Source organism: Zingiber officinale, chromosome 10B, assembly GCF_018446385.1.
Source record: "Zingiber officinale cultivar Zhangliang chromosome 10B, Zo_v1.1, whole genome shotgun sequence".
NCBI classification, from domain to species: Eukaryota; Viridiplantae; Streptophyta; class Magnoliopsida; order Zingiberales; family Zingiberaceae; genus Zingiber; species Zingiber officinale.
In genome coordinates, this window is record NC_056005.1 from 65,507,179 (window position 1) to 65,518,795 (window position 11,617).

Sequence of the window (11,617 nt, forward strand, 5' to 3'; positions counted from 1 at the left end):
CAATTTAATTCAATGAATAAAGATTCATTAAATTAAAAATTGACTTGAACCAATGGTTAGATTTGATCAACCATGGGAGAGAAGTTGTCAAGTTTGACTTGACTTAAGAGGAAGATGAAAGGTCAAGTTTGACTTGACCATTGCCACCTCATTTGTGAGTTGGCATTAAGTGGGCCAATGATGATGTCCACATCATCAAGGTTGGCTTATGTGTGTGCCACATCATGAGGGAGATCAAGAGTTGTGACTCTTGATATCCCATGGAGGTATATAATCTCATTTCAATGTGGTCGGCCACTTTATGTCATTGTGGGAGTTTCATTTTGTGTGTGTAACCTCCTTCTTCTTCCTCTCTACCATTCTTCTCTCCCTCTCCTCCAACATTGTTGATCCTCTAAGGTTGCTAGCACATCTTTAGAGGTTCTCTCCATCGATTTGTTCGTGGGGATATGCATAGAGGGTTGTACACTTGACAACCTTGAGATCCGGCGAAGCTTGGACGAGCGGGATACGCGAAGGGCTTAACTACAAAGGTATAAGTCTCTTGCTTGTAGATCTAGTGTAGATCTAGGCTAGAAAACATGTACATGAAGTTTTTACGAAATTTTATTACTTCGTACGGATCCGGTGGCATGGGATTCGGGGTTTCCGCAACGCAAAAGCGGATTTTACGGCCCGAAAAATCCAATAGTGGTATCAGAGCCACGTGCGAAGCGTGTACGTGTTTTATTTGTATTTTTAAGAAAAATATTAGTTCTGTAACTTTCTGTAAATTTATGAATTTTGTGTATTTTATGAGTATTTTTCTCGTAGAAGCGAAGCAACAAGTGTTTGAACACTTGTAGGCTTCGACTACCGAGAAACACCTTCCGAATCGGCAAGGTCTCGCCCAAAATATTTTGGGACAGTGGGCTAAGGCACTATAGGATCGCTTAGGATCACTCGTGATGGTTATATCTATAACGACCCACCTTCCTTACTACTCTCTAAGGTGACCGTTACTTAACTATTACGTACTCACTAGTGTTACTTATGCTAATATTAGCAACACTTAAATTTGTCACGCCCCCAGAGAAGTTCCTACCAAAAAATTTTCGGCAGCATCTCCCCTGTACCGGTGACAATATAAGCATATATACACAAGCAAAATAACACCATCCACGCAGTTTAATAAATCAGATCATGCAAGTAATGAATAGCGGAAACATAATGACATACAACTTCTTACTCCAAAATTTTCTTATCAACCTAAATAAAGAATTAATCTAAACAAATTCTTAAACTATGTCCCAAGGCTTCTATAGTCCAGGCATTACACATCCATCTGCACCTCCTTGTCGCCTTCCTTGACTATAGCTTTTCCTTTCCTTTATTTACAGTAAGAGGAAATGCAATCTATAAGCAAAATTTCTTAGTAAGCGCTATCTAACTCACAAAATCTCGATATGCATGTACATATATCTATAACATAAACTAACTGAATGCTTACTGAAAACTACTCATGCTCATCTAATAGTAAATTAATCATAACAAACTGAAATGCTAAACATGTAAAGCTACTCATGCTCATCTAATAGCAAAGGAATCAAACATACTGAAATGCTAAATATGTAAAGCTGCTCATGCTCTTCTAATAGCAAATAACAGTAAGCTAATATAAATAACATGCAAGCATAAAAGAAAACTAAACTTGCTGATTTTAAAACAAAGTGAAACTTATTTCATTTGTTCTAAACTTATTCTTTTATTTAACTTGTTTAAAACTCATACTTTAATACTTTAAAATAATAATCAACTTCTCTTGGGCCCAGGCGTAGTACCATCTTATGCGCGTTCCCTAATAGGTTGGGGTAACGAGCCACCAATCCTAAAAGAGCAGACCTTGGTCTACCAGGGCCAACACCTTGGAATTGGACACCTGGATTTGTTTAACGGCAACCTTGTAAGTCAGGTACTAGCCTCTTCAAAGTAAAATATCTTATTATCTTAATTATTTATTCTTTAAATGCCTTGGCATTTTAACAAGAACCTTGTGTGCCAAAATCCCTAAAGTCTTGACTTTGGGATCTACTTAAGGCCTTGGCCTTTTTCTTTCTTTTCTTTATCTTTCTTATACTTATTAATACTTTTAATTAAATAATGCTTTGTACAAAACTGTAATGCTTAAACAGAAATCTGCATACAAAGCTTAACAAAAATCTACATACTAGCTTAACAAAAATCTGCATAAAAATATGCATACTATGCAAATCAAAATTCTGCATACTGTGCTAATAAAATTCTGCATACTATACTAATCAAAATTATGCATACTATGCTACACAATTTCTGCATACTAGGCAAACACAAATTCTGCACTATAATACTTAACAAAACTGCACTATAATCTTTTAAAAATGCACTATGAGCTTAACCAAAAATTTGCATATGATACTTAACAAAAATATGCACTATAATACTTATTATCTTCTACTTCTCCTAGTATAGAATACCTCAGCATTTCTTCAAGCACTAAGCGTGCCTTTAATCCTCAACTTTTGGAATTTGGGATCAAATCAAGACCTTGATCTTTTCTTGCTTATAAACACGAAACAATTCCTATCATAAGAAATAGCAACTCTGAACTAAACTATTATCTCATTGACTTCTCTCACACTGTTAGCCATTAACAAAAGAAATATAAAGCCTGGCATCAAGTTAATTAAGCTCCACATACAAACTACGAATAGAATCTGTACTGACTACAAAAGATGATGAGCAACAACATATCACATAACTCAAACTTTTCCAATGAATGTAAACTCAACGAAATTAAACCACAAGCTCCAAATCTAAACCATTTCATGCTCATTGCCTAGCAACAAAAATCTGAACTGCACAGCAAACTCCAAAGGGAGCTGCTCGTGCCCCTTTCACAGCACAACCCGAATTGCCCACTAAGGTCACAAACGGAAAAAATCTAACTCAAAAACTGAAATTCTATCTACCAGACCTGAAGAAATCCAAATCACATGCTTAATCTATACCATTTACTTCCTTCCTTTGTGATTCATGGTAGCAACTCAAAACAGCACTCTTTCAAGCATACTTCGAAAATCAAGAAGAACAAGACTTCGGGAGCTACTCCTACTGCAGGTGAGAAGCAACTTACTTATTCTTGGAGTTCTTGGACTTACAACCGAAGGGGAGCTTCTAGGGTTTCGGATAGCTTGGAATCTCGACAACTTCTTCACATCTACGTGTTCTCCTCGACAAGGGAATCACGATGGTGTGGAAGACTCCCGAAATCGATCCTTGGCCGGCCGTCGGAGTCGATGCCCTAGCTCCAGCTTGTATCCGCCCGAACAGAATGCCGCGCGCGCAAGAGGAGAAGAGAGGAGAAGATTTGGTTGGGGAGAAAATAATCCCTAAGTTCTCTCTTTATAACGAGGGTATTCTGCTATAGCTTAAGATTATTTCGCTTCCCTTCTTATCACGAAATACCCGCTTGAGCACTTGGTCGGCCGGATCCGCTTAAGGCTTGGATCGGATCGGAGGTCTCCGGGTTGAGCCTCGACCCGGCTATTTTTTCGCAACCTTTTTGTTAGAGTGTATACTAAAAGCCTAGCTTTTGTAAACATTTATTTGTTAAAGTAAAAGAATCACATTGGTCAATATCTGTATTTATTTATTAAATGTAATTGTTCAATTAATTATATAGTAGACAACATGGAGTGTGGTGTCACACTCAGAAGATCATGTTGTCGGTTCTCTATAAATTATAAGTCGTTGTTCGCGACTAAGATAGAAAGGAACAAACTATCAGTATAGTCATAGTATAATTAAGTATTAGTTTATCTTTACTAATAAATTACACTAATACACTTTAAGTGTAATGAGTAGGATCATTTAGGTATGTTCTTTTTGTACTGACTTAGTAAAAGAACTAAACCTTAGTTATTATGGAAGTGTGTGCTCTTAATCCTAATATAATAACAAGCACATATATTTAATATTTATTTCTTTGATTTATCAAAGGGTGAGGTTTAGCTCGATAAATCAATATGCCCGATAAGTTGGGAAATGATATTACTTATAGTGTGTGTTGCTGATTATAGAAGGAATCTGTGTCCTAGTTATCTAGGTTGAGAATGTCCCCAAGTGGAGCTCATAAGGATTGCCATGTTAAACCCTGCAGGTGGACCTAGTCCGACATGACAATAAAGTTGAGTGGTACTACTCTTGGAGCTAGATATTAATTAAGTGAGTTCTCAGTAACTTACTTAATTAGTGGACATTCGTAATCTTAAATACAGGGAGACTAACACACTCATGATAAGAAGGAGCCCATAATGTAATTTGGGATTGGTGCGGTAGTGCGGTAATAACTCTCTAGTGGAATGAGTTATTATCGACGAACTTGAGTTGTGTGTTCAGGGCGAACACGGGATACTCAAGCTCATCTGAAGGCCAAAACCAATTTCTCCTCTAGGTCCCTGTCGTAGCCTCATTATAGCCTCAAGTCCATCTAAATGTAAGGTTCTTCTTGGTGTCCAAGAAGGGGGCCGGACCATTGCTTGGTGACCAAGCAATGGTTGGCCACATCCTCTTGAAGGGGCCGTCCCTATAGCTTGGTGACCAAGTTTGTAGGGGTCGGCCATAATAATTCAAAAATGGAGGGTTGTTTTAAATTTTTAAAATCTTCTCTTTGTAGAAAACTATAAGTTTTAAAAGAGAGATTTTAATTTTTAAAACTTTCCTTATTTGAATTAGGCCACATGTTTAAATAGAGAGTTTAAAAGATTTTAAAACTTTCCTTTTTTAACCATCCTTATGGTTTAAGAAAAAAAGGAAAAGAAGTTTTAAAATTTAAATTTTCTATCACCATGTTAAAAAAGGAAATTTTATAAGAGAGTTTTTAAATTTTAAAACATGGTTTTAATTTTTAGAAACTTTTCTTTTTTAACTCATAGTTTAGGAAAGAGAGCTTGTAAATTTTATAAGAGAATTTCTTCTTGTAAAATTTTAAAAAAAAAAATATTTTTCCTTTCCTTTTAATTGTGGCTGGCCACCTTGCTTGGTGCCCAAGCAAGGGCCGACCAATAGGATTAAACCAAATTCAATCCTAAACCAAATAGGATTGATCATAACCATTGATTGGTGATTGATTCAATCAAGAGGAAAGAAAAGGAAAAATAAAAAGGAAAAAGGAAAAATTCTTGGATGATTTTATTTTTTGTAAAAGGTTTTTCCTTATTCGCCTTGGGCAAGTAATATAAAAGAAGGGGTGAGGGGGCTTCATGAGACACAACTCTTATTTTTTTGCTTGGGTGATATCTTGGTGTGGCCGACCCTCTCCCTTCTTCTTCTCCCTTTGCTCTCTTCTCCTTGGTGGTGGTGGTGGCCAGATTTTAGAAGAAGGAGGAAGCTTTTGGGTGGTGTTCATCTTGGAGGACCGTCGCCCACACGACGTCCAAGGCGAGGCGAGTAATACGGCAGAAGATCTTGAGGTCATTAGCTTACAAAGAGAAGATATAACTAGTATTTTTCTTCCGCATCATACTAGTTATTTTTCTTTGTATGAATTCTAAATACAAGAGGCAATTAGATCTAGTTTATCGAATTTATTTTTCGATTTTGTGTTTTCTTCTTTTTCGAATTTGTGATTCCACTATAACAAAAATCCTCATAGACATCGGTTTTCCACCGGTGTCTATTACATTTTTGACCGATGTCTACGAAGCCGATGTAAAAGGTCTGTCATTTTAGACATCGGGTTAAAACCGGTGAAGTATCACTTAACGACACCGGTGTTCGAATCGGTTATTAACCGGTGCAGTATCACTTAACGACACCATTTCATCAACGGTGTAAAACCGATGTAATATTATATGTTAATAACACTAGTTTTGACAGCTGTATACGATCGATATAATATTAGTTAATAACACCGGTTTTGTAGCGGTGGAAAACCGATGTAATATGGGTATTTTTTAACAACACAAATTTGATTTCCGAAACAATGAAAAATCGACAGTAACAAAAAAAACACAAATATTCACAAATTACACAAATATTCTTCATTCAACGGTATCCATAAAATACTCAAATATTCATAAATTACATAAATAATATTCTTACAACAGTATCCATAAAATATCTAAACATTCTTTTTACATCAAAAGCTAATAGATATCAGAATCAAGGTTGAACATTCTTTTAACAACACATCAAGGTAGAACCGCACTTCAAATGTAATCTAGCATGCATTCAGCCCACTCGAACCTCATTTCATCAATTTTAAGTCTGGAGTACTTGAGATTTGTAAACTGTAAAAACACATAAATAATTTATTAGTAAAGATGTAATTTTGAAAGCAACTATAATGACTCATAATGAATCCAAAATCAATAAGATTCAAACTTCCATGTTATAAATATATGGAAAAAGAAGTTTTGTATAATTTTAAAGAAATGAAATGGTAATATTTCAATATAGGTAGAGCTACAACAAATAGTAATTTACAATATGCAATATCATTCAAACAATATACAATGGAGGAAACAAATAATTAATAGCTTACGACTTACAATGTACACCATTCAAAGCATTTCTGAGGAATCAGACACAAATAAGTAGCTTACAAGTTACAATACACAATCCAAAATATTTTTTCAAAATATAGAGACAAATAATCTTTTTCGACAAAAGAATAAAAGCAAAAGAGATGCAAGCCTCTACAAACACTAGAATTCAAGGATAAATTATATATAGATAGAAGCCGTGTATCACCAAACACCAATACGATCTAGTGGAAATATGAGCCTTAGTCAAATTATACCGATTCCAACAAGCGGTCTTCGAGTAGAAATAAAGAAACAAATACATTTTATTTGTGATGATATTATAAAATCCAGCATTAATTCGTTACTAACCTTGAGCATAATGGAGGAAACACTTTCCATGGAAGCTTGTTTGATCCTTTCTATGCCCCCATAGGTGAGATGGTAAATGGATGGTTGTTTATGACATGAGGTCTTGGATCCCGTGTAACTCACCATCCAATCCATTTACGTCCTCAGTCATCATAATTTACCTCCTCTATGTTGATCTTCAAGTAAGTTGACGGGGGTGTTAGAGGCAAGCACTTCACCTTTTGTCACTTGGTTAATCCTGTCCATAGAATAAAATAGTTGTATAAGTTTTTTTTTTTTTTTTTTTTTGACAATATTGAAAGATATGCAATAAGTTATGGTTGGTAAGAAAATATATTATCAAATGACTTACAAGGGTGATGAAACTTCCAAACTTCCAGATTCTGCGAACCACCATATTGTCAATTGAAGCAAAAAAAGAAACATGATAGCATCTAATAAAGTAGGGTCATACTTGATGGTAGATGTACAAAAAAAAAATTGGTTCTCAAAATTCAGAAAATACACTTAAACAATAAAAAAAAACTTAGTTTTGAGTCACAAAATGAACCTTTTGCTATGAAACAGGAGCCCAACATTTAAACAATCAAATTAAGATTAGTATTGAGTCATGGCCTAGCCAAATTCTAAACAAACATGCTAAACAAATCTTTCCAAGAAACAACACTCTGCTATCTTTAATAAAGATGGTTCTTCTCATTAGTTGATACCAACGAGGTTGTAGTGCTGAGTGAGCGAGAAAACAAGTGTGTTCGGTCAGTGGAAAACCATACCTCCTGACTTGGATGATGCTCTTCCCACAAGATGCACAAGTTCATCTGTAGTATGCAATCCCCCTTGTGCACGAGCTTCAACAATTTGATTTTGAATAAATTTCCAATTGCTTTCTTCTCCATATTCACGTAGTACCTTTTCCACTTCCGCAGTAGACCAAGAATTCAATATCTCTTCAGCTGTCAAACTTGCCTGCATCAACACTCTTATTAAATGTTTCATTTGCTTGACAAAGCACTAGAAGAAAGATACTTTGATTGGAGAACAAAATGGCTTAAACTAGAGATGATTAATCACCTTTAATCGCTGATTTAGTTTTCCTACAGGCAAGTAGTAATTAGGCAAGCAACCTACTGAATAAATCACATTCATTCTACTTTACTGCAGGGGTGAAAAACTCACACTGCCTTATATCCTAATTCAATAATCAAAGTAAAATAGTTCATCTAAGAACTCTAACCTGAGGATTCATGCGCATATCCAAAGGTCCATCACCTTGCACACTAAATCCCCATTAGAGTCATCCACCTGTTAAATAGCTTACCAACTTATTAGATTCAAAGTAAGCTCTTTTCGGCAATTCATCAAACATGAGAAGTGCAACTGAACAATAACCTGTATGGATGAGATTCCAAGGTCCATCAAGATGTCGTTCACCCCAACGTCAAGCAGGTTCTCATTGACGCCGCCAAGCACCGACTTGATGTACTTGAAGTTTCTGACATGAGTGTAAGCTTTCAACTTGCTGCCGCGCGAATCCACGGCCAAGAGCTTCTCTATCCAAGCCCGGGCCTGGTCCTGGATTGAAGGATCCATATCCATTCCCACGAACAACTCCAACTCCGGATGGGCATCTACGATCTGCGGCAAAGAACGACACGAAGCGAATCAGGGATGATGGGAGTGCTAAGGAAAAAGGTCAGAACTTGAGCGAAGAGCTTGGGATGGAGAAGGACGAACGGACAGCGGTGGAGTGCCCGGCGTTCGATTCGATGGAGGATCTCCAACTGCCGGAGCCACCGTCCAATGGCGGCGTGGCCGAGCTGATTGATGTACTGGTCGCGCCTTTACCCGGTACCAAGCGGCAGGTCACCCTAGCGTGCACCTTGGGGAGATTGGCGATCAGCCCGCTGCCATTCCCTCGGATCCCCTAATGCAGCGGCCTAAACAGTGGAAGCTTTCAGCTCCCGGATATCACGCCAAGCCCCGTGTTTTCCACCATAGACTGCCTTCCAAGACTCGTCAGATTGCTGCCAAACTTGACTCTCGCGGTGACGACGGGCCGGGCACCCTCCCTCCTTTGCTTCCGACTCTGCCTGACGATGGAGTTCTCCTCTCTGTCAATGATAGCCTCGACTCGCTCGTGCCAGGAGTAATTAAGGTCCGGCGTGATCCGAAGCTGTGGCGGGGTGCAAGGCGGGTTCGATCAAACTGGGTTTTGAAGGCGGATGAAGGCATGGAAGACGCAGATTTCAAAACTGGTGGCGGAGAGGATGCTGTAAATGATGGGTTTACGGAAGGGTCTGATAGCCCGTCTCGCAGGAGGACCAGGGGAAGGGTTAGGGTTTCGGATAGTAGGGGCACTGGTCCTGTTGTGAAAGGGGAAGCCCCTTCAGATATGGATGGGGTAGAATGGATTGACCCGAACGGGTTTTGCAGTTCTGAAGAGGATGGCGGAGTGCGGTCATGGCTCAAGGAACTGGGACTGAGTAGGTATGCCCCTGTTTTTAAGATACATGAAGTGGATGACGAGGTTCTGCCATTGCTGACTCTGGACGATCTGAAAGATGAGATCCCCATCTCTCAGATCAGCGGGGGCTCCTCGTGGATGCGTGTGGCTTCCCGGTGGGAGCGACCAGGAAGTGAAGGCGAGAAGTGGAAGGACTGCCCCCATCCCCACTCGTAGATGTCTGTGACGAGGTTGTAGAAGGTGTCGACGAAGGCAGGCACGTTATCATCGTCTGACGCAGTGGGGGGCAATGCCCTCCTTGGAGCGAAGAAAGAAGGACCAGTACTGCTTGTACTTGTCCTGCACCTTATCCCGCATGATCGATCCCATCTTAAGATTCACTGTCCGCTTGCCTTTCACTTCCACCGAGCCCATCACCCACACGAACCAGTAGACCGCGACAACGCCGACGACTGCCGCCGTCCACATCGCCGTCGAGAGATCCATTGCTCATCTTTCAAATGGTAACTCCTAAAAGGAGGATGCTGAGGATTAGGGTTTCGATTTATGGTGGGCGAGCAGAAGCCCAAAAGAAAGCGCGCTAAGAAAGTCCGCCAGAATTTTGGTTCATAGACACCGGGTTTTAAAAACCGCGGTTAAAATCGGTGTCTATTAATTAAAAAAAGGCGCTCATAGACATCGGCTCTAAAAACCGATGTCTATGAGCGAAAATCTGCACTCATAGACACCGGTTTTTGGAAAAACCGGTGTAAAATACTCAAAGACATCGGTTTTTGCTTAAAACCGTTGTTGTTCCACTGATGTCTATGAGGGTTTTTGTTGTAGTGTTCGATTATTCCTTTTGGTTAACCTAGAGTTATTTAAGGAAATAAATATTAGCTTTCCTTAAAAGGCTTTGCTTAGGCGGTGGTGGTTGCTCCCATATCCAAGAATGCCATGTGCCTCGTCATGCAGTCCTGGAAGCCAATTTTGGAAATTAATATTTATGGAATTAATAACCTAGGTAGATTTGAATCAATAGTGTTAAGTTCCGCTTGCGATTCAAATCTAAACCATTAAGAACAGATAAGTTAAATTTGGAATCAATGATGTTAAGTTCCGTCTGCGATTCCTTATTTAGCTTCTAAAGAACATAATAGGTTATTTAAGGAAAGGTTCGACACTTGTACAAAAAATTTTGTACAGTGGAAACGGTATGTTTTCCTAGGTTTAACCAACAATTGGTATCAGAGCTAGGGTTTGCCTCTGTGTATTTTTAGAATTCAAATAGGTTATGCACTTGTCATACATAATTTACGCAGGAAAATAGTAGGATGTGCTAACTCTTTGGTTGTAGACTCCAACTATTATGGCTTATTGATATTGTGTGTGATTAGACCCTTGGACATGTCAAGGGCATTATTTGTGTGCATGATTGTATGTATAAAATACAGCAGGAGCTGTATTATTTTTAGAATTTTATTTTCGATCTAGAATACATGTACATTCCCTCGTGGAATATAGGATCGATATATGTAAAATTTTATTTTTGTCGCGGATCAGATTCTTGCGAGGCGAGGCACTTTTGGAGCACCAGAGGTGCAGTGGAATAAGAAGCAAGAAGGATGCGACAACTCGACCCGATAGCGGTGGCTAAAGATGGCAGCAGCTAGGGTTGGAGCATACTGAAGACAGTGAAGGAAAAGGCCATGATAGTTGGAAAATTAATTTCCAAATTTATTACTTTTATTTACTGTGATGTTTATATGCATGTGATGAATGCTAGCATAGGTTAAAATCCTCATTTCTAAATAACTAAGTGGGAGAGGGATTTTAATAAATCCCATGGTCTCCATTACTGGTTTGTAAGTGATAAACAAGCTTGCGTGTTGGCTCTGAGTGCCTCCCTCCACAACGGATGGGTTTGTTGTGGATCACTAGATCAAAATCTCTTTTATGGATGGTTAAAGGAAATTATTTAGGAGCGTGTGATCTTCTCCAACTGAAGGGGCACAATCTTATTTAATGGACTTAGTATCAAGTAATGGTATACACTTAGACGCATTCAATAGTATCCTCCCCAACGGAGTCACTGCTATTGTCTTGTATGACCAAAGTGAAACCAACTATTAATTTTATTTGTCATAAAGTTAGGATGACAAGATAATAAAGTTAATGGGTCACACCCTCCTCTTACAAATGATGAATTTGTATACGTCCACACTAACGTGGCATGCAATATTCACGGTGATTTGAGGTG

The 11,617-nt window shown here is 38.6% G+C and overlaps 2 protein-coding genes across 3 annotated transcripts; one reads left to right on the plus strand and one right to left on the minus strand.

Moving 5' to 3' along the window:
* Positions 1-6,214: 6,214 nt before the first annotated feature.
* On the minus strand, positions 6,215-8,534 carry LOC122030351 (ribosomal RNA small subunit methyltransferase H-like). 2 transcript variants are annotated; one of them, XR_006125401.1, is made up of 6 exons: positions 8,304-8,534; positions 8,149-8,216; positions 7,688-7,880; positions 7,267-7,297; positions 6,915-7,152; positions 6,215-6,308 (listed from the first exon to the last, which is right to left on the minus strand). XR_006125401.1 is itself a non-coding variant. In XM_042589563.1 (5 exons), exons 2-5 carry the CDS (start codon positions 8,164-8,166, stop codon positions 7,065-7,067), a joined length of 330 nt encoding a protein of 109 aa, XP_042445497.1. In that variant the 5' UTR covers positions 8,167-8,216; positions 8,304-8,534; the 3' UTR covers positions 6,641-7,064. The 2 variants fall into 2 exon arrangements, 1 of the variants encoding a protein (XP_042445497.1); XM_042589563.1 differs by lacking the exon at positions 6,215-6,308 and having other exon boundaries at positions 6,641-7,152.
* A 307-nt stretch (positions 8,535-8,841) lies between these two features.
* On the plus strand, positions 8,842-9,594 carry LOC122029170. Its single transcript, XM_042588114.1, has one exon. It carries the CDS (start codon positions 8,842-8,844, stop codon positions 9,592-9,594), a length of 753 nt encoding a protein of 250 aa, XP_042444048.1.
* The last annotated feature ends 2,023 nt before the right edge of the window (positions 9,595-11,617 follow it).